This window comes from Gallus gallus, chromosome 1 (assembly GCF_016699485.2).
Source record: "Gallus gallus isolate bGalGal1 chromosome 1, bGalGal1.mat.broiler.GRCg7b, whole genome shotgun sequence".
NCBI classification, from domain to species: Eukaryota; Metazoa; Chordata; class Aves; order Galliformes; family Phasianidae; genus Gallus; species Gallus gallus.
In genome coordinates, this window is record NC_052532.1 from 132456974 (window position 1) to 132480743 (window position 23770).

At 38.4% G+C, this 23770-nt stretch overlaps 1 protein-coding gene across 3 annotated transcripts in view; it reads right to left on the reverse strand.

Annotated features, from left to right (window-relative positions):
* MGAT4A (alpha-1,3-mannosyl-glycoprotein 4-beta-N-acetylglucosaminyltransferase A) overlaps positions 1–23770 on the reverse strand; it is a 79919-nt gene that overhangs the window by 39347 nt on the left and 16802 nt on the right. For 2 of the 3 annotated variants that reach the window (NM_001012824.2, XM_046940944.1), the window contains exons 3-5: positions 11463–11630; positions 8059–8199; positions 6457–6590 (exon numbers count right to left, since the gene is read on the reverse strand). In NM_001012824.2, the coding sequence (NP_001012842.2) occupies positions 6457–6590; positions 8059–8199; positions 11463–11630 (443 nt within the window). The remainder of the gene's footprint in view (positions 1–6456; positions 6591–8058; positions 8200–11462; positions 11631–23770) is intronic. The other variant, XM_015277716.4, reaches the window with a different exon arrangement.

Consider the following 23770-nt stretch of genomic DNA (forward strand, 5'->3'; position numbering starts at 1 on the left):
ATGACTTTACCCTTCCCTTACTCAGAGCCCTCATCCTAACACAAGTAAGAAATATATTTCTCTCTCCAGCTGCTTCAGCATTAAACTCAATGCAGTTCAGGACAAGATTTCACAACGCAAAGCCTTGGCAGCAGTGTCAGAAATACAAGTTTATTCTTGTATCTCTCCACTGTCGTTTGTCCCTATCCTTGCACCCTGCATGTCAGCTCCTCAATCATGAAGGCACGTGTCCCTACACGTTGTGCTGCCAACTGCAGCACCACAGAGAACAGGTTTAGCTTCTATGAAGGCCAGCCAGAAAAAAAAAAAAAAATCAACAAAAACAACTTCAAAAAAAAATCAAGGGACGAATCAAAACAGCACATTTAGATGGAAGTAACGTTAACGCCTTCAGCTAGCTTTGTATATATTACAGATGAAGCCTAGTTTGTAGAGTCTGAAAGAAAGCAGAATACTTGGCCTGAAAACATGGGGAAAATTCTTTGTGCCCTTGGGTGAGCCTGTAAATCATGGAAAAGGTCTAGATGGTCTGTTTTTCCAGACCAAGATAGGTAGCAGTTGTGTACAGCCAAAGGCACACTTCAGTGCAGTGTTCCTTACTTAGAGGACAGATTGATTTTTTTCCTCACTGTCTCTAAGTCAAAGCAGACCACGGTAGTAAAACTAGAGAATGCCATCCAAAATTCATTGAAGTCACCGACTACAATGCTTCTGAAATAAACTTATTACAGCTACTGTGCATCTCACAAATATTTTAGATGCCACTGGAAAATTTAGATGCAACTCTGCTCTGTCTACTAACACTGATGTTCTCCAATGAGAAAGATCAGATAGTTACTGTGACTCTAGCACATCTAAAAAGTATCTTATATAGAGAAGTACTTCAAGTCTAGAACTTGAGAAAAGAGCAGCCCTGAAATTCACCATTCTGCTGAGACACCAAATTTACCTCAGGTCCATGGCAGGTTTCAAACTCCTGTCGAGAATCTTTTTTGAGAGCTAAGAAAGATTGTATCACTGGTTTAATGCCATATAGAATTTTGCTAGCCATTATTATGAAAAAAGGAATGTAAATCCCTGTAATGGAGCCCAGTATCAGCAGCCCACATTTTCTAGGTGCCAAAGAAACTGAGATTACAATAGCAGCTTAAATAAATACCTCAAATACTAATTGATAGCCTAAACTATCCCTCTAGATATAAGAGCTAGCATTTTAAGTAGCACCTGTTTGTCCTGAGCAGAGTTTTGAATTAGATGTCCAAAACAAAGACTACCTTTAAAATTACCTAGTGAATATTGTATAAATTTAGCACAAGTCTCATCTAGTTTTCACTTTTATTTAATATATACGCATTTATACATGTGTATATGTGTGTAAGTATATGCTTATGCTAACATCTAGTGGTCTTTCTCCAACTCAAGATGTGTGGTTGAGTCATCTGAGGACTTGGAACACAATTCTTCAGCACAGCCTTCACGCTTTCAATGATTAACAGAAAGAATGAAATGTCTCTGTAGCCAGGACAATATACATTTGACTGGGCTGAGAACAAGAGACAAAATACACTTTTTTTTTAAACCTATCAAGAGATAGAGATGAAAGAGATAATTCCAGCCCACAGCTAGAGAAAGTAAAAAAAAAAATATAGGCTTGCTTATTTTGCTGGAGATGTTTTCCATTTTGCATTCTGATGTCAATACTTCCAAATAATCTTTGGTAGGGTTTGGCCTGGTGTGTGCGTTCAGTGCTTAATTTGCTAAGCCTTTGTTCATGCCAATGCACAGGTGGTGTGGTTTAACCCCGGCATGCAGCTCAGGGCCACACAACTGCTCACTTACTCTTCTCACAATGGGATTTGGGAAAGAATCGGAAAGGTAACAGTGAAAAAAGTCAAGGGTTGAGATAAAGATGGCTTACTAGGTAAAGCAAAAGCTGTGCAAGCAAAGAAAAATGAATTAATTCACTACTACTTATTCTACTAACTACTCTAAGTTTAGCTACTTCCAGGAAAACCAGGCTCATCACGCATTACCATTCTGTGGAACCTCCTGCAGAATCATTCCCCCAACTTTTACTGCAGAGTATGTCCCCATATGGTATGGGATATCCCCTCGGACTGTTTGGGTCAGCTGTCCTGGCTGTGGTCCCCCTGCCAGCTCCTTGGTAGCAGGGCAGCAAAGCAGAAGTCCTCACCTCTGTGCACCACTGCTCAATGATAACTAAAACATCAGTGTGCTTCCACCACCGCTATTTTCATCACAGATGCAAAACACAGCACCACACAAGCCCCTACAAAGGAAACAGGAGTCTGTGCCAGCCAAAACCATGACAACAGGATGGTACCCAGGATAATACTTTGTCAGGTGCTTGTGTTGCACACACCCAGCCACTAGAGAAACCTTGCCAAAAAGTAATGCAAGATTCTCCACAAGAGGAAGACAGAGAAAACACCATTGAAGATTAATAACTTTTAATTTAGCAGCCACTGTTCACATAAACAGCTGGCAGGGTAACAACGGAAGATGTTTAAAGTTCAGATGTTTCTACCCTAAGTGAGTTGCTTACATAAGAAAGAACAGAATAAGACTAGAATAACTGATACGCAAGAAAGGGAAGCATACAGGCTAGTGCTCCAACAGTAAGTGGCTGGGCAATAGCCCTAGAGTTCTGTGATTCTGTGACAATCACTGCCCAATCAGACGTAATCAGTAGCACAGGACATTAGCAAAGTACTTCTGCATGGCTGTGTCTTCTGATTTCTGAAATGAATTCCATTTTTTTTTTATATTCTTGGTGAAATCAAGGGCTTCTAGTCTTTCCAATATACATTGATTACTGCTTGTAAAAAAGATTGTGCTAAGTGTAGTCACTGATTAATGAAGCAGACTGGCAATCATTTGTGATCTATTTAGAGCAAGTCTAAGACACGCTTTCATTAAATGGGACCTTCCAACAATAATTTATTATTTTTTTAAATCTTGTTTGGATACCACAAAAGTATTTTTTAATTTATCTCATATTCAGTAGCACACATGTCTGCTGTTCCACTATGATGTGGATACTTCAAAACCAAGTTTCTCGAGAGGGAGGTGATTGTGCCCCTCTACTCAGCTCTTGTGAGGCCCCATCTGGAGTACTACTTCCAGGCCTGGGGCCCCCAGTACAGGAAGGACATGGAGCTCTTGGAGCGGGTCCAGAGGAGGGCCAGGGATGGTCAGAGGAATGGAGCACCTCTCCTATCCTCATGGGTTGAGGAAACTGGACTTGATTACATGGAGAAGAGAAGGCTCCAGGGAGACCTCACTGTGGCCTTCCAGTACTTGAAGGAAGCATATAAACAGGAGGGGGAAAAACTGTTTACAAGGGTGGATAGTGATAGGACAAGAAGGAATGGTTTTAAACTGTGACAGGAGAGGTTTAGGTTGGATATTAGGAAGAAGTTTTTCACACAGAGGGTGGTGACGCACTGGAACAAGTTGCCCAAGGAGGTTGTGGATGCCCCATCCCTGGAGGCATTCAAGGCCAGGCTGGATGTGGCTCTGGGCAGCCTGGTCTGGTGGTTGGCGACCCTGCATATAGCAGGGGGGTTGAAACTTGATGATCATTATGGTCCTTTTCAACCCAGGCCATTCTATGATTCTATGATTTGCAATCCTTATTAAATAAAAACACTAGACAGTCACTTTAATCTGATGCTTATAGATATTTTGAACCCAGAACCTACAGCTTAGTCGGAAAACAAGTTTTCACACAAAGCAAGCTTATGAGATATGAATTGTTTGTTTGAAATCACCTGAACAAGCTGCACAGTTAAGAGGAATAAAAAGATTTTAAGTATAGACATATAAGAAATCATTCCTGCTTATCAGTCATTCTAATGAATCCCTGCAAATTATTCTGCAACACAATTATTTTAACAAATTGGAGAACACAGACGTATGTCAGCTACTGGGACACTTGCACAGCTTTCTGTCAAGCAATTCTGGTAATTGTTTAAATTGGTGATTAGATATCACATCAACCAAGATATTTTAGAATTCCTTGAACTTTCAAGTATGGAAATTTACTGTGTATAATCACATTACTGAGAAATATCCATACAGTAAATTAGTATGCAGATATCTTTATTTAGCAACCATAATGAGCCTATATTTACTAGCTCATCTATTTACACTGCTCATGCTGCTTGCAGAAGGTCATTAGCTGTACCTTTCAATTTGTTTTCCATGAAAAAAGTCAAATTTATAAGAAAGAGGTGGGATAGAACTGCTGAAAGAAATGAAGCATTGAAAGAAGTTTCTTAGGGTGCTTAGCACCAAAAAGATTACAGTTCACAGCTATGTCTCCCAGCAATGCTTATTAACACTGTCAATTCAACTTCTCAAATTGAATCAGCAAGAGAATACTTGTACAAGCCTTTCAAAATACCACTCTTCATAGAATTCTCTTGTAGAAGTATTTCTGTGAAGCCTAACTTTTCTTTGTTGTTGGTACAAGCTATAGAGAAAGCAGAGATAGTAGTTCTAGACTTTTGAGTAAGATTATATCACGACTATTTCTTGCAGTCCTTCAACTGCACAAATGTTTAACAGAGGCCATAACATTTTTCAGAAGCTTTTGCCACCATCTTGCACAACTGGCAAAAATTCAAATGTATTTTGACAAGCCTTCCTTAATGCACACATGTTAGACGATTGCTAGCATTAGCATCGTAGGCTAGGAACCAAACAGTCAAAGCTATGTTAAAAGCAAAAGCACTTAATTTTGTTTAAGTATAAAGAGAAGTCCATGAGGGGACTAGTCTTCAAATAGCCAGAGAAAACACTTACTAAACCTATATACTCCATCTTGCAGAAAGAAGCTGAGAAATACAGCAAAAACCAGAAAAAAAACACATTACAGTTAAAGATGACGTACCTACTGTATCATATCATTCATTGAAAGAGTTTCCTGTAGCAATTACAGAACAGACCAGAAGATACTGAACTTAAAGAAATATAAAACAGTGATAGGAATAGTAAAATAGGTGAGGGAACTGAATGAAGAAACAGAAATCTAAGAAAAGGTTATAATGGGATGAGAATTCAAACCTAGGCTCTTCAAATTTTCCCAGATGTTCATGGCTTGCTTTGCTCGTGGCAGATAGGGGATTAAGCACATCCTGTTCCCCTCAAATAGCAAAATCCCTAAGATACAGTCATTCCCACTCAACTGTGCATGTAAAGCACAATTCTCCTTATGCTGAAAAGCAGTAGCTCCCATTTAAAAATGCTGAGTTTCTTCATGGCCACTTAAATAGCATCATTCCCAAGAGGAAAAAGTATATATATATTAAAAAACCCAAAAGAATAAAGTTATTTAACTATGGATAACCCAGGAATACCAGCACAGCTTGTCTACGGTAACAAGAGAAACTTGTATAGTTGTGGACAGGAGTGTGAATTCTCTTTGTTCTTACCCTAAGATTTGTAGAAGACCAAGAATCCAGTGATATCATATGGTCTTCACAGCTCAGATATCCTTAAGTAAACCAAAAGGAATCTTTTAAACCTCGAAAGGAAGCCACACTAAAAGGCAATAAAACTACTCCTTCACTGAACTGATGGGAAAGGTCAGAGTTTCAGTAACTCAGAATGAATCCTGATCTCTTTATATTCTTAATCAACAGATATTTTAACAATATTTCCTTGCAGAAAAGCAGTATAGGCACTGGCTCACAGGATTAAAATGGTTTTCACAGTAGACTCAAGTTTTCATCTGTGGGACTCAAAACTCTGATTTAGCAGAGCAATATACAGTTAGATGGATGAAGGTCAAACTTTCCCAGGTTCCAAATGAGATTCTTGAAAGAACATATATACACCAAAATAATTATATGCAGTTCTCAGTATCCAGCAAAATTACTCCTGAAAGCAGTCCATCATTTTCCTTAAGATTTCAGCTAAATCAGAGTCAAACTGAGCAAACTATCCAACTGAACATTGTTTGAACTAGTTCATCAAAAACGTCCGGACATACAATGTCCAGAAAATACAATTAGTAACTATCTGCATGTAGCTTCTCCAGCTGTAGCATCAATCTGAGGAAGGACTAAACAGGAGCATGAAGAGAATGGAAAGAAAACTCCCTCCTGTACCACAGACTCAGCCATTATTTTGATGTCAAAGGAATAAGATGATTAGAACATCTCAATCACTACGTATAAACAAGAGAAGACATGCAAAAGAAGCAGTCCAATAAATCCATGCCCATTATTCCCTCCATAAACAGAAAAGGCTGGGCTTTTTGTGATCTTTCATCTCAGAAACATAAGATCTTTCCTTCCGTAAAAAGGAGATGGAGGCACAGTCTTCTATTTATGTTTCAAAGAAAAAGGAGAGCTTCACTTCCTGAAAGGAGTAGCACCTGTGATTAAAGGCAGGTTAGAAACCGTATAAAAATATTTCCAGTGTTACCTCTCCTATAAAGACGACCATAACACAATCCAGTTTTTCTTCAGGGGACAACTTATCAATAAGGGAGTGGAGAGTTTCTGTAAGGTAAGACTTGACTTTTCTTTTCACTGTAGGTATTCCCATTACAATGGAAACTGAAATTAAACAAAATAGAAATGTACTTTCAGTAATTTCACACACAACAACGAAATCAAAAAGCTCATTCTGTAATGAAGCATAGCTTAAGAAATGCAAGGAGTTAAAAGACTGAGATAGCAGTAATTACAAATAGTTGTAAAATATACCACTGATCAACAGGAACGTGATTAACAATCACCATAAATGCTCAGAGCAAACACTACAAAAAAACCCCACGCAATCCCAGATACGCCAGGCTATGATGTAGGTAATAATCAACAACCATGGTATTAATCAGGTAAAGCTGCACCAAGAGTTAAAGAGAGATTAACCTCTACAGCTTAATTTTCCTGTTGGAATAGCCATTTTTCACAACTCGCATATTTAACTCCTCAGAAGTCTTTTAAAATGGGTCTGCTGATTTTGGCAGTGATCAGGAGAGGGGAAGACAGGAAAATTAATTTAACTCAATTTTCTCCCTCTTTTCAATTAAATAAACCTGACTCTAATTTCTGCTTTGTAATTTAAGACTTCTGACATATATTCCCAACAGGATATAACACAGGCTTCACTTAAAAGAATAAAGAACATTTGCCTTCCCACATAACGACACTGAAACAAATGTTTATAGTCAGAAAAATAACTCTATGGCTTGAGCTCATACATCTGACACACAGGCATGCCTTACACTAAAAGAAGCGATGAAACTCATTGCAGTAATGAAAAAAATACAGGCCGGGAGTAACTAATGTTTCTTTCAAAAGCAAGGGTAGTGAGGTTTAGATAAAAAGAGGTCTAGAGGATAAAACATGAGCCTTTCAAATCAGATGACACACAGAGAAGTAAGGATCCAACAGTGGGACACTCATGCTTGCAGACAAACAATACTTTAAGGTACATCAGCTTGGTTGGGTTTACCCTATTTACCCTAGAGCTCCAAGTGTGGGATCGAGTGGAGCTATCCTAACAACCAATATTTAGAATTTGTGAGGATTAAAAAGAAAAAGGGATCAACAGTACTGCAACACAACATTGCTTTTTTCCCCCCTCTAACCAGTTCATATTTTATTGATGCAATTATCATAGCGTGCCCAACACTGAGTTATAACCAACACTAAAATAATTATATCTATGTATTGGTTGCCACACATATGGAAAAGATGAGAAGATATTCCCATTAGCAGACCAGAAAGTATAATATACTTGTGCTTCATTCTCTTTTACTTAGTTACAAAAACTCATCCAAACTAAATGCTTTTTAAAGTGTACCTTAAGATGGGAAAGGGCATGACTGATATTATGCAGAAAAGACCAAAGCTGAAGCCAAACTCTTTTCATCATGGATTCAGTATGAATTCTAAGAGATATCGATATGACAAGTTAAATGAGATGTCCTTGATCTACTAACTAATGTAGTAAATCGTTCTACAAGAACTACAAAGTCCTCCAGACACGAAACATAAAATAAATATTTTATCAGCATACCTCCTGTCCTTCCAAGGCCAACCTGCACAGAAGGTTGAAGGCTTCCTTCATTTTTCAACAAATGAGGCAAATGGTAATAAATATTTGGCACTTGAAGAGATTTTTTACTTGTGAGTTCTTTTAGTAATTTCAGCGTCTCATCTGCAAACACATGAAATCAGTAACGAGGAAAAACAAACATTAGAAAGTGTTATGCAGTGGTAAATCATACAATTCCCAACAGAACACTGATGCATTTTACTGAGGCACTGTACTTCGTATAAAGGAAATTCTTCTCTTGGTTTAATTTTTAAATTAACAATAGCCAAGATTATTTTCCTCCCTAACTTTGTAACAGATACATTCAGTACTTTATTGATCGCATAACACTTGCAGTGTGTAATCACAGAAGAATGTTCCATTTGTTCAGCTGGTTTGGTGGGTTTTCCCCGCAGTGGATCAAAATGGAAAAAGTTTATTTACTTCTTACTTACACTTACAGAAATCAACACAATGCAGCAGTGGTACTACAAATGAATAATTCTTCAAAAACTGTATTTTCAAAACATATTGAATAGATTACACAGACAGATACAAAGCAAAGTATTAAATACACAAGTAAGATCTTGAGTATTTTTGGAGTAAAATAAATGCAAGCATGAATTTAATTTAGTACACTAGACATTTTAAGACATGGCTGTCCAATCTCTTGGCTTGCCTAGGCCGCATTTAGTGAAGAGATATCATCTTGGGCCACGTATAAGATATACAACATAGTTCATGTATAGAAGTAACAAAACTTCCTTTTTTTTTTTAATATTTGTAATTTAAAAAAAAGCAACAAAGCCCTAAAATGAGTGAGATATTTGACCTTGCTTTTGTGAAACTAATGCATCAATGTCTGGCTCAATAGCACAAACATTAATCAAACACATCACAAAACTAATTAAAAAGCACATCACAAGTTACTTCATACTTTTTGTGAGATGCCAAAAACTAAAAAAAAACGTCAGCACTGCACAAGCATCCTGGGTATTTCCTCTGCAGTGAATGTGTTAACTCATTAAATTTAATTAATAATTAAAGGAAAAAACTTGTATGTCTACTTAATAACAAAAAACGCATCTTCACAGGCACACAGACCCTGCGGGTAGGTTGAAATATTACTATCAATCAGTGATCCCTGCATTTTACTTGCCAAGAGGCACAAGCACACGCAATACACATGGGTTCCGGTTCGATTAAGCGTGAGTAGTGGGCAGTGAGAGGCATAGCACTGCACTATGCCCTCCCCTCCACAGCACTCAGCTGTCACCTACGCAATCTCTGCTCAAGTTACACGCAATCAACTCATGAAAAAATTCACTAAAAGTCACATCATAATGTTAAAATTGTATGACCTTGAGGGGACACATTACAAGCTGTCCAGGACCACACGTGGCCCACAGGCCAAGGTTTGGAAATGCCTGAATTACAGTATTTCTTGCTCTTTCTAGAGTACACTGCCTCTCAGAACGTCCAGGTGGTTCTCACAAAGCTGTCAAGAACTGTTTTCCCTGCTGTGTTGTGTGTTAATTTTCTTACATCATGTGTGAAAACAAGTCTCATTCCAAGCAAGCAGTATGATAGCACATGGGCCTTTGCAAGCTTATAAGCCCTACAATATCAAGTTGTCAGAAACTGGAGTCAAGGTTCCCAAGAAAATCTGAGTTGTGCTGGAATGCTTAAAGTAAATCCATCAATGTCATTACTCTCAGATTCTGAGCATAACTTCAGGAAAAAGCAGAAGGTCTGGATATTGATTAATCTTTAGTTTGGTGGGTTGTTTTGTTCTGTTGGTTTTTGGGGGGTTGGTTTTGTAGGGAGGGTATGAGACTAAATTCTTGACATCTTAAAAGCTTGAAAATGCCTTTGCAAATAGATATCTTCAGCAGAGATGCTACTTTGGATAGATCCCGTTAAAATTAAGTTTCACATTTTCTGCTAGTGTTTCTTTTCACTTCAACTGCAAAAGCTGGACTAAAAATTTCCTCAAAATGTGACACCTTTTTGTAGGAATGAGTAACAATTTATAGAAAGTAATCTGAAATTACTTCCAAATTCAAACACAGCAAACACTATGAAGTCTATGTGTACTTAAGTACATTAAACTTAGTAACATCTATCCAATCCTACATTGTGAGAACAAAAGCTCAGGAATTCAGACATCAGCTGACTTAAAATCATGGTTCCACATGGGGAATAATACAACAAAAAAACCCACTGGATGTTAGGATGTACCATGGGTAGTTGGGATCCAGAGATAAAACATTAAACACACGTATTAGTAACTTCAGTGGCATCAGAAAAGAATTACTCTCTATATTGCTTATAATAAAGTTGACTCATTTTTAGAAATAAATTAATCACAAATCCAACATTAAGTTTATATGACTTCCTCTATAGTTGTTAACAAAAAAGGATACACATGTAACAGGAAGACAAGACTCACAAGAGAAGTCCATGCTGTTTTTGGAGACCCGGGAAACTACAACAGTTCAGGCTACGTAGCGTATGGGCAATTCTTACCAATATCAGAACAACATCTGATATCGTTATAACCACTATATAATTATAATCCTCAAATAAAAAAAAACAACTATAGGAACTGGTAAGCCATAGCACAAATCCAATTAGGTAACAGATCTAAAATCCTTTATCCAATACTTGGATTTGCAAAAAAAGGGCTTTTTTCCCCTCCTCATTAGGCCAGTACAGTGACATTTGTGCAAATTAAGAAATCAAACCTCTGCCCAAAAAACTTATATTTGTTATTCACTTTCAACCAAGAAAAGTCAGAGCAAGTAAAGCAATTATAGCATGATTTTAAAAGGTATCTTCAATAATCTGAGCAGCATGAAGGTGTTCCCTTACATTGCCAAACACAGCTCTTAGTAAACTTGAGTATCAGACTCAGAAATGGATTCAGAAAATATGCAAGACTCTATCAGTTTATTTAATCACTTGTTGATTAAAAGGTACATTTCTGCAAATCACAACCAATACTTAAGATGGCCTGTATGTTTTTTTTTTAATAACCCAGCAGATTTTTAGACTTATTTTAATTGCTTCAAGCTCATCCTTTTCTTAGAGCGCTTGCTCACCTTTCCCCTCAAGCTGTATTTAAAAAGTGAGGCAAGTTGTTGTCAAAATATTCCAAACTATGTATGGCACATGTATTCAGTCCCTAAAGCCCTAAGAATGAAGAGTGGCTGGCTCATTAAGAATAGAAATTGGAAAAAGAAAACCAGCCAGCATATACAGTTCATTTCATAGATTCGTTATTCATACTGCTGAACTGTTTCACTGTATTAATTTCTTACTCTACAGTAAAAAAAGGTATTAATAGTCCGGAGTTATAGAAATAGCTCAATCGCATTATGTACCTGAAAAATTATTCAGTGCATTCTTACTTCCATTTGTTTCTGCTACAGCACGCCTGAACTGCTCCAAGATAGCATTCAGCTCAGAAGAGCGTTGCAAAGTCCGATGCTCAGCAATACGAAGACGTTCCTTCAAAGCATGAAATTCCCGTTGATATGCAATCAACTTTTCTATAGAGAAAAAAGATGATGCTGGTTATTTTGGGCAACAAATACCCACAGAGAACTCTAACAAGGGACAGAGACTGCTCACATCTGAAACAGAGCCACCAGGGACACAGCCCAGCAGAATCCCACCCAAGTACTTACACAAGATACAAAGGGAAGAGTGAACCACAGCAGACAAGGATGCCAGGCCAGCACTGAGGGGCACATGCTCCTCACCACAGCCTCCATTACTTAGCATCAAAAGACAACTCTGAATCCTTTTATTTAGTTAGTTATTTTGGAGCAGATGCCCCCAAACCCTTTCTTTTAAGAAGTATAATGGCAGCAGAGCCTTATAAAAGCACAGGTTATGTCTTTTGAAAACCCTCTTTGTATGCTTTGCAAGAATGACTGAAATAAATGCCTGTCTCCTTTAAAAGGGGACCAAAAGGGAGAAGGAAATACCAAAGCTCACTTGTTCGTTTCTTGATTATGCTCCTGCCACCCATAGTAAGCAACCCTGCTCTGTGCATCTCTGTTTCATCCTACTTATCATTTCCCCAGATCTTCTTCCTGCTTACTATCATCACACTCCTTCAGCCAATCTACATATACTAGAGTATCTTAAGCGACTTTGTTTCTCGTCATCACTATTCCAACCACACACTTATAATCTGTAGACATACTGCTTTTGTTACCTATCGATTCTTAGTTTTTAGTACTGCAGTGGTAACAAAGAAGCTTTAAAAGCAATTTCTATGTCTTCCTGTTGTTGCATTACAGGATTGCGTGGAGTAATTAAAGAATTACAGCTTTCCCTTGTTAATTATGTTACATTTCCTCCAATTTCTTTCAATTCCTTTTTTGTTTTGTAGTTGGGATGCACTGTTCTGATTATGATTTAAAAGCATTATTAGGTAAAATGCCCCCCATTTAAAAGATGGAAAAATAAAAACATAGGTTGCTACATCTCAAAAACATTTCTCTTGGGCCAGCCCTCTTTTTTCATTAAAAACAAATGCTTATTGCCTTTGCACCAGCAAACCCAGAACATAGTAATGCTGGCACACAATACAGTGCTAGGCACACCACACTCAGACAACTTCCAGACTGCTGCTTGAAATGGGATTGTTGCTTTAGTCAGCAACATTGAGATGGACAGGAAAGTTTCCTGGAGTTTCTGGCAAGAAGGACATTCTTACTTGCCAATGATACCCTCCCCTCCCCCCTTCCAATAAATCAATCAAAGACCGCTTGGAGCCATGTCTATAAGTTACCGTAAAGTTACAAAACATTTTAACATCTAAACAAAAATGGTATTTCATTAGCGTAGATGCCACACTCAAGCACATGACTGGTATCACCCCCCAAGATGAATGATGGCAGGTTACCTAGATTCTTGATAATTTCTGTCTATACAGGAAAGAACAGAACAAAAGCACACACAAGGTTTTATTCCTATGTTTCCATAGCAGTGGATAGCCTCAGAAGCAGCCTGCAGCAAGACCATTAGGTCTCTCTTGTCATCTTTCTCTACAGTACAAGATAATAGACAACCTTTAGTAGTTACACTCTTCATACTTCTTCTAAAAGTAGGAATTTCTCTGTGTCAGAGTCTGCATTCCTCCAAGGAAAACAAAGAGAGCCCTATGGTTCAGATGAGCACCTCAACGTGAGTTCATGTCCTCCCTCCTTACTGAAAGACAAATTCTTAGCAGAGATCAGTGCTCTTTGTACACTTACTACGAGTAGTACTACTGTGATGTTACTACAAGGTAACATCATGCTCTGATTATTCTGGTTCTCTGAGGAACAGCAGGGTTCAGGGGGAGCAAGTTGCTTAGGAATGTGACAAACAGTGGAAAATGGCAGCACTTCCTGCACTTCCACCAAGGAGAATCCATACTGCACAACCAGAAATATCTTACTCCCAAATTCAGTCTGTATGTAGAAATTAAGACTTTTCTACCTCCCTAATTCACGTAGGTAGTAAGAAAATGGCAGTTACAGGGCTTTGCTGTGAAATGTTATTTGACAGCAAACCGAAACTCTCAGTCATAAAACCACAAGAAACACTGAAGCCAAGTGAAAAAGAACTTTCATCATATGAAGAAATGGAAATCATAATTTTGTATTAAGAGCTATCAGTAAAAAAGCTATCCCTTACTGAGGAGAGGATACTTTCAAAAAAGGTAGTTGTTAAAACACCTTTAACTTACAATTTATAAGTCAAAAAAAAAAAAAAAAAGGAAATCAGTCATTTCCTCTTTAATGAAATTTAAAACAATACATGCCAGAGTTGACCTGAGGGAACAGAACGAAGCTGCATTAGCAGGGGAAGGTCAGGTTAGGGATTAGGAAAAGGCACTTCACCAGAAGACGGTGGGCATAGAACAGGATGCGTAAGGCAGTGGGCACGGCCCCAAGTGCAGGTGTTCAAGGAGTGTTTGGACACCACTCTCCAACACACAGTCTGAATTCCGGGTAGACCTCCGTGAGTTGCCTGGAGTTGGACTCAATAGTCCCTTGTGGGTTCAACTTGGGATATTCTACGTTTCTGTGATTCTATGATACTAACTCTTATTTTCATGACACACTATAGCGGTTCCTGAACAAAGACCATTGAGAACGTAGGTTCTAAACTGTGGCACTGTGAAACTGTTCCCAATAGAAGATTTATCCAGTAGTTCAGTTCTAGGGCTCCAAATGAGCAGTACTGGTACCACATTTAGATTACTTCAGACCTCAAAAGTGAAATCCTTTAAGAAATACTAATGCATTGGTCCAAAGTAGTCAGCTTCTTACAACCGCTTCAACCAGACACATCTGGGTTAAGGAGACTGCTCTAAAACATCAGAAACTCCTGAAAGTCATCCTTTAAAAATATATGACTGCCTTTTGTTAGGTCACAATATTATTCAACCAAAAACGCTAAAAATAAGCATAGCCATGTTTTAAGTCCACTGAACTGCAAGCATTTCGCTAGTTACTCATTTAAAAATCAAGTAAAAATTGTTGTTTGCAAGAACTGAGACTATTTGAATACCTACATCTCTAATACTACTAGGGATTTATTTTTCTGTTCATATACTTGGATATTAATGTGCCATTTCATGTTCTAGTATCATATTGTTCTGTAATACAGTTATCTGTACTTAGAAATAAAACAGAATTAAATTTCTGACTACCTGGCAGTTTCTTTAAAAGGAGTTATACCTTTATCATACTTGAAGTAATCCAGAACACTGATCAACCACTCAAATACTTATTTAAAATAAACAACAACATAAAAAAATATAAGCACCACAACAGCAGCAACATCAAATTTGACCTTACACTAAAAGGCACTTGTAAAGAAGAAAATACAAAATGGCTCTTCCAGTTCAATAATAGTGGTCATTGCCTCTACCTGACTAGAAAAGTAGATGTCCTTTAAGGCAGTGGGAGCTTCTAAATACTCAAACTCTGAAAGAAAAGTGGTGTCCCTCAGGAGTCAGTACCAATGCTCTCTAATATCTTCATCAGTGACATCGACAGTGGGATCAAGCACACCCTCTACAAGTTTGCTGATAACACCAAGCTGTGTAGTGCAGTTGACACATCCAAGGGATGGGATGCCATCCAGAGAGACTCAGGCAGGCTGAGCAGTGGGCCCAGGTGAACATCATGAGGTTCAACAAAGCCAAGTGCAAGGTCTTGCACTTGGGTCGTGGCAACCCCTACTATCAGCGCAAGCTGGGGGATGTAAGGATGGAGCACAACCCTGCTGAAAAGGACTTAGAGGTACTGGTGGATGGCAAGCTGGACACAAGCCAATGTGCTCCCACTACCCAGAAAGCCAACCGTATCCTGGGCTGCATCAAAAGAAGTGTGGCCAGCAGGGTGAGGGAGGTGATCCTGCTCCTCTGCTCTGCTCTGGCAAGTCATCACCTGGAGTACTGCGTCCTGATGTGGAGTCCTCAGCACAGGAGAGAAGTGGACCTGTTGGAGCATATCCAGAGGAGGGCACAAAAACAGTCCAAGGGATGAAACACCTCTCCTATGAGGACAGGCTGAGAGAGGTCTGGGTAGATCAGAGAGCAGCCTCTCAGTACCTAAAGGGGGGCTATAAGAATGAAAGGGATGGACTTTTTTTTTTTTAATTTTTATTTATATATAGATTTTTTTATATTACAAAGCACTGGCACAGGTTGCCCAGAGAGATGGTGGATCCTCCGTCCCTGGAGACATCCAAGGTCAGGCTGGACACTGCTCTGAGCAACTTGATCTAGCTGTAGGTGTCCATATTAATTTCAGAGGTCCTGGACTAGATGATCTTTAAGTGGCCCTTCCAAATCAAAAGCTTCTACCGTTCTATGAAAACAACTGCATCAAATGGCACTCTTAAATACTTAGGCACGAGCCCACAAAACTGACATCAAGGCCTTATTTTTATTTAAGCTTTAACTTACCTCAAGATTGGTATTTCCTTACTTCCTCCCTCCACTCTCCAAAATATGAAATCATTTGAAAGCTTTTTTCCTCAGTTTACACAAATATCTTTAATATCTTTCCATCAAAAAATTCGGGAGGAAGACACATGTTACTGTGTTAAGCAGAAGTCTCATTTGTATTTTAAACCTCACTTCTTTCCTCAAAAGAAAGGAAGTCCAAATTTGCAAATGACTGTACAAGCTTATCTGGAAATTCAAGGCAGCCTTTCTGAAATGTTTATGTATGATAGTTGCAAACATCATACATAAAGAAGTCAATAGTGTAGTATTCAAACCACATTTGACCACTTAATGTTTTATTGTTCAAAAGGTTTCTCTAAAACTTAAAGAAACTGAATTGATCTTCTGTCAAAAAGAATAAAACTACTTTTCCCATAGCTCCTATGTTGAAAAGAGAAATACTGAACCTAAAATCGTGAAAGAAACAGTCTCAGAGATCAGCAATTACTGTCACAAAAAATATATATATTTGTGTTTCCACAGCATTATAAATGATTTTTCTTCTGTTGAAACCCAGGATAATTTAACAAAACAGAGGAAGGGATTCAGACAGTAAGCTTTACATAGCTGACGGAAGAACCCCAAAACATGTCTGATCTCTAAAAAAATAAAACGTCCCTCTTCAACAGCCATGGTAGCAAACATCAAACGATTTGTATTCAAAGATTTCAGCATGCTCAAGTTGTTTCTGAATGATAAACTTGTCGCAGTGCAAAATAGTATATTTTTCTGTACTTTGCTCTGGAAGTCAAAAAGATCAAACAAAACCAACCAGCCCTCATGCTTCAAGTAAGAACAGTCTTGTTAAGAAATTACTTGAGAACTGAAAGCATTCATTCTCTTTTTCTTTTTAACTCTGGTACTTTCAGGAAAACCCCAGAAGCTAAAATCTAAATATTTGAGCTGGCTTGATGCTGCGCGTTTCTTGGAAAATTAACACTACATCAACTCATTCAGTAGTTTGTTTGCTCAATTTTTTTACCCTCCCCTCATTACAAGATGTTCTCCTAAATACGCAAGCCTAGAATTTAGACAGACTCACTTGAAAGGTGATGCTGTATTTTGAATATTAGAAATTCAAGTCAAACAGATTCTGTCAACTGTGAAGGTTTGCAAGTTTTTGACCAGAGATGAAATTTCAAATCTCAACCTGCTTTGCCTTCTCTGGGTTCTTTATGACTCTCCTATTAAACTACCGTGAGAAGTCATCCACAACGACATTACCCTAAGTAACTCAATCCATTCTCCTTTTTGCTACGCTCTTGATTACATCATTTGATTTACTCTGAAGATTTAGACAGTTCATTACCAAGTTTTAAACCAGATGTCAAGTTTCTGAACTCATCATGGAGTTGCTGAATATCTTAGCATACATCTAGTTTCTTAGTTTTCGGCTTCTTACTACAAGTTGTGCACATCAACATGATTTCAAACAGCAAAGAGAGCTCTCCCTTAGATACCTTTAAACAAAGGTATAAAAGTAAAGGAATAAAGGAAAAGTATCCTATAGTTTGAATTTAGGAAAGTGTTTTGTGGATTACCTCAGCACAACTAAAATAGCATAAATCAGTCTGGACTGTGGGTACATTACCTTTACTGGCAGAATATTGAGTGTGTCGTAATTCCATACGTAAAACATACTGAGCAACGAGATGGTAAAAATATCCTACGAAAACAGCTTTGCAATTCTATGGATATTTAGCTTCAATGCTCTTAAAATCAACAGTTCTTAAGAAAAAAAACAAAAAACCCTGAAAACCTGTGCTAGTTTTCATATTCAAAAAAATTTTCTAATAGCGTTAGTGAGAAAACTACTTTGGGTGCACTTCTACACTGTCAGAGTGGAGTACAGACATCTACAGAATAAGCAAAATTCTGCTGTCTCTGCCTCTTCGTTTTGCATAAACCACTCAGAAAGGAAACAGAGATGGGTCAGTATCAAAGAAAGAACCTAGGAACTGAACTTTCAATTACAGCACAAGCTTGAAAACTGAACATTGAAACCGACATATACATAGACAAAAATCTTACACTGAAATTAAAACTGAATAGGATTCTTGGTCAAGACAGGGTATTATTAAAGCAGCAATCACTGAAGAACACTCAACTAACTGTTCAGATGTCTCAAGGACTGCTTGGAATCCATCAACCGTGTTGCAGATACAATTAAGTAATGCCAAGAGCATGCAAATACAAGACAGCCTTGATCTGTCTGTTAAAGCTGACTGATACAAAAATTCAGACTTTGTTCACTTATCTTTGACAATAGCAGAAGATATATAAATATATATATATACACACACACACACACACATATATATACACATATACATATAAAATGTTGCACCAGAGAATGGAGATAGAAGCACTATGAAAATTAGACGTTTGGTGACCCCCTGGAGGTATCTCTTCCAAGAAACGAGCAAAAAAGCACACAGAGTAAAAGGGGAATTTTGCATTCCTGATAATTCTGTAAAGTCTGACTCCATCTAGCCTTCAACAGGAATGCTGTAATAGTCTGGGCCTCTCGTAAAAAACCATGCGACTCTGCGCAAGAACAAACTAAGTGTGGGAGCTGGGTAATAGGCTACGCCTCTTCTTATCCTTTGATTTTTTTTTCATTTATTTTTTTTTTCCCTTTTTGCAGGGGATCGGGAAGGGGAAGGTGGGAGAAAACAGAACTGAGAATTACCTTAAAGTCCTTACAACCCCCAAGAGTGTTTCAGCAATTCTGCTAGTATTGTTACTCTTCCTCAAAGAGAGACATTTACTGTCTGCTAAAGAGAGCATAATCTACAGCGTAAAAAGCATCATGAAAGCTTCCCAAGCCATTATTTGTCTAACCAATCAAGCAGGTTTACAAATATGTTAAATCACAGGCCATTGCCACAACTGGAAATAGAACAGATTGAACTAAGGTGACTGTATTTTAAAAAAAAGAAGAAAGAAAAAAGCAAGCTGTAATTTACTCAAGAGCACTGTGGTGGCACAGCTGCGTGTCTCCAAAGGCAGATGCACCAGGCAACAACAAAAATCACAAAAAGCTTTATGACCTTTCCATATCAACAGCAGGCAGTTGAGTCTTCCCGCAATCTGCAATCAGATAGACACGCAGAGTAACGGATCCGCCACCCAGAGAAAAGAACCAGCCACAGGCCTGGCACGCATAAAAGAAAGCAAGACAAGTACAGAAGGCTCAGTTTTGCCACACTGTGGGCCTGATTTATATTTCCTGCTCTTACCAAACTGAACTCTTGAAACCTCGCAGCCTCTTTGTTCACTAAATGGGAACAGGAAGAATGACTGCCTTTTGACACAGCAACAAAAGGCTCCGGTTGGCAACAAAGCATCGCACGCAAATATTCGATTAGTAGAAACGAGTAAAAGCAAGAACAGCTACCTGGTGTGGCAGGATCCTTCCTCTATCCAAGAAGGGGACATTCAAAACATTACTCAAATGAATAGTGTCTCACTGGCAACAGTGCTAAACTCACCAACACTTACGTTTACGGCCCATCTCAGTGACAACCCTTTCAGTTTTCCTCTTCCAGCCCTAGGGCTCCTGCTCATTAGCTCCTCACACATAAGCACACAATCTCAACATCCTAAAACTAGAACTTGCAGCTGAAGTGCTACAAATGAAAGGTTTCACAGCAAATGCTTCACATTCTTTGCATGCGCTCTTTAGAATCTGTGAGAATACGCTGTAGTAAATGCCAATCCAGGCACTTCAGTACTCACTCTACAACTCACTTCTTCCATTAAAAAGGGGGAACAAAAATAAAACACAAGTTATTGTCATGCGAGTAGCAAGCTTCATACATTCCCATTATACTTGCAACAAGAATTATCAATTTACAGGTTGATACAAACCAGAAGGCTTAATGGAGAGCTTCCTCACTGAGATTTATATAGAGCCAGTAGGTGTACGAAAGGCATGGTACTCCTCAGTGAATTAGAAACTGGAACTGACTGGCATGTTGACAATCGGGCACTTCTAATAAAAGAAAGACTCTTCATTTCTATTACGTAAGACATAGAAATAAGTTCTGCAATTCCCCTAAAATTAGTACAAATGCTTTACAGGATGCACAAAATCACAGTATTAAGTGCATCAGTATCCACTGTGTGCTGACAATACCTGCACTTCACTGCCACAGGAAGGTACGCAACACATACTTCCTTTAGACCATGCTTGATCTGTAACATCCAAGCACACTACAAGCTATCATATTTGTAGTATCACCTGACCGAGTAGTCCTCTTTGTCCCTCACACATAAATACTCTTTTAAATTGAAATCCTGCTATGCTAATGCATGGCAGACAAAATTATTTATCATGCCAGTCAAAAAAAGAAAGACTGAATTCATCTAGCAAGTAAAAGAAAACCCTTCTTATTACACCAACATTTCTTTTGATTATTATTTTCAACATTATCTTACAACTGGCATCTTTTTCGACAAAGGCCAGATTTCTTATTTTCATAGAATGGTTTTGGTTGGAGGGAATGTTACAGGTCACCAAACTCCAACCCCTGCCATGTGCAGGGCTGCCCCCCACCAGCTCAGGCTGCCCAGGGCCCCATCCAACCTGGCCTTGAGCGCCTCCAGGGATGGGACACCACAGCTTCTCTGGGCAGCTGTGCCAGCGCCTCACTGCCCTCCAAGTAAAGATTTTTTTCTTAACAGCCAACCTAAATTTCTCCTTTTAGTTTAAAGCCATCCCCCCCTGCCCTATTACTATCAGACTGCATAAAAATACAGTCTTTCTCCTGCATGAAAGCTCCCTTCTGGAAGGCCGCAGTGAGGACTCCCTGGAACCTTCACTTCTCCAAGCCAAACAAGCCCAACTCCCCCAGCCTTTCTTCATAAGAGAGGTACTCCAGCTCTTTGGTCATCTTTGTGGCCCTTCTGGGCCTTCATGTGCTAGGAGCCCCAAGCCTGGACACCATATTTTGGGCAGGTTTTGCAGAATTTTAATGTACATATAATTACTATTTGTGATACCAAAATCCTGCTCTCACTGATATCGTACAGCCATCCAGCACCTAAGAAACACATAGTGGCACTGGCTGAGGAAAACAAGAGCCGTAGCTTCCACTGCACTTTAGAAGTCTGGACTCCAGAGCTCAGCAGATACTCACGAATCACACTCAAGTGTCACTTTCTCAAATGTTTGGCTGGGGAATCAAACCAGTCACATGGGTATGGCCACGAAGTTCTGTCCACACACACACAAAACAGGTTGCAGAATCCAACTGTGCCCACTTGCTTATAAAAATGGCCAAATGTCATCACAGTCTGATAGAATGATCAGTGGTTAAAAAGCGAATAGAGGTACAAACCATATTTGTACCCAATAACGTCAAATTAAGTGATGACCTAAGAAAGTCTTCAAAAAAAAAATTAGCCCCCAAAATTAAATCTCAAGTGCGTTTATAAAGTAATTTTTTGATCTCCTGTCTTGAAACTGTCTAAAATCTGTAAGACTGTGTCCTTGAAATGTTACAATATATTATCATGGATGACTACTCCCTATAAGCTAATTAGCCTCTTTGTTCCTAACGTGAAATGAAAGCCTTTTATAAGCAAGTTATGATGAGTTACAGAATCTGAGGCAGAAAAGTAATCAACCATGCAAATACAGAATAAAGCAGTACACTGTAAATGCTAAGAACAGACATGCTATAAATATAAGCTGTTAAGAAAATTGCTCAAGGTCAAATTTGATCAGCCCTATTTGAATGCTGCCCCGTGAGCCTTTCCAGTTAAGAGTTTGTGGCCATACCTACATCAGGATATTCTGTTATTCTGACAGAATTAGAGATTACATAATTGCTTTAGAAATACATAATAATTCATGATTTATGCAACAATCTTGTACGAAGATTTCAGAAAAACAACAGGTCAATCATCCTCTTATCTCTAAAGTCTCGTTACCCAAACTGACAGTTCATTTCGGCAATCTTGTATTTCAATCTACCAAAGCAGTCAGGTAGGATTACTGTTTATTACCCTCGCTTTCCACACAGAAGTGTATTTATTAGGACTAGAAGTATTTAAAAATATGCTTATTCAAGTACCTTGCCCTGCAAAGAACAGCTTATTTTTCCAGTGCATTTTTCCTAACTTAAAACAAATAACTGAAGAATTCTAATCACTTAACTTCTTCGTTGCAACTTGTTCACGTATTGCACTTTAGGATCTGTATAAACAAATTACGGCTTTTTGTTCTTTCTGATTTTAATGCACTGCCACAAGTCTGAAGTGTTTGCTTTGAAAATTTCAGGGCCTGATCCAATCAACCTCCAGATACTTTTGTTTAAACATTCCTTTGCAGCAGGAGCTGGCGTTGTTTTCGCTAAAATTTTTAAAGCAACCTGAATAAAATCATTTGTAATATCACCTGGCAAAGCCTCGTTACTTTGAAGTGCAAATTTTGGAATCAATTTACTTGTAAATATTCTTTTGACAAAGTAAGAAACCCTACTTTTCTCAGAGATGCCACTTAGACAAAGCAGAGAAGCAATAGAGCAAAACAGCTGAGACTTTTGGGATCTGCTTCCCTCATTTAAAAAAATATATATTTTTTTTTAATCAGCCAAACTAGAATTGTAACAGTTAATGAAAGGTTTATACTTAAGGGGTATTTTAAAAGCTGGACAGAGCAGCTCAGAAGAGTTTTAAATGCCTCCATCTCTTTGCCTCTGTATATAAATCATTAAAAACATAAAGGTCCACTTAGGAGATTTCCCATACAGGTGTAAAAAGCTCTCTGACACCGGTCTGCACTCTGACAGAGGGTCTGACATTACTTTAAACACAAGGAATAGAAAGAATAACGTATCAGAAAATTCAGACTCCCATGACTAAAGAGGTCAAGTCAACAGAAGCATATGGTGCTCTGTCTGTGCATTGGCTTCAGACAATAAGGATAATTAAACACATGATTTGTCTGAGGAGAGCTACTGGCAGCACAGGAGCTGGGCTTCTTTTAAATAGAAAGAATAATAAGCCACAGTGATGGCAAAAGAAATCTATTCACATCTGCAATTGCTTTGTCCCGACCTAAATGTAAACCGAAGTAGCATTCAGTCGTCTTTGCCTGGTAAACAACGCTGCCCAGGTCTTCATGGACAAATATAATCCACAGAGCTTTTTAGGGTCCAACTTTATGTTGTTGTTTTTGGTTTGTTTCTGTTTTTTAACTCCTCGTGCTCAGAAGCACTGCCAACTCCGTCATTTCTTCTTTAAAGGGAAGGTCACTGAAATCATACGCTAAATCAGTCCCACAATAAGTAACCAGTGTTTAACACATCTCCAGCCCATGCAGAAACAGTAAGAATAAATACCAACTTCACATATTCTATTCCCAAAAGCAAAGCAGATCAAGAAAAAAAAATACTCTAACTTCTGCTGCAGATATGCTTAGCACAGAATGTTCATTTTAAGAAATTAATAAAGGAGCTCAGGTGAGCACGTAATCCAATGGTTTTGTGTAATTTGGGTATTAATTCTTTACACTGTCTGAAAAAAAGCATCATCTTTAAACAATCTTCATAAAAACTCTGCTTCTTGTCTCTGCACAAGACTCCGAGTGTGGCTTTATAACAATCTGTGAGATACTTAATGTTGATGTTACAGCACAACCCCTAAAATTAACCCTGGTGC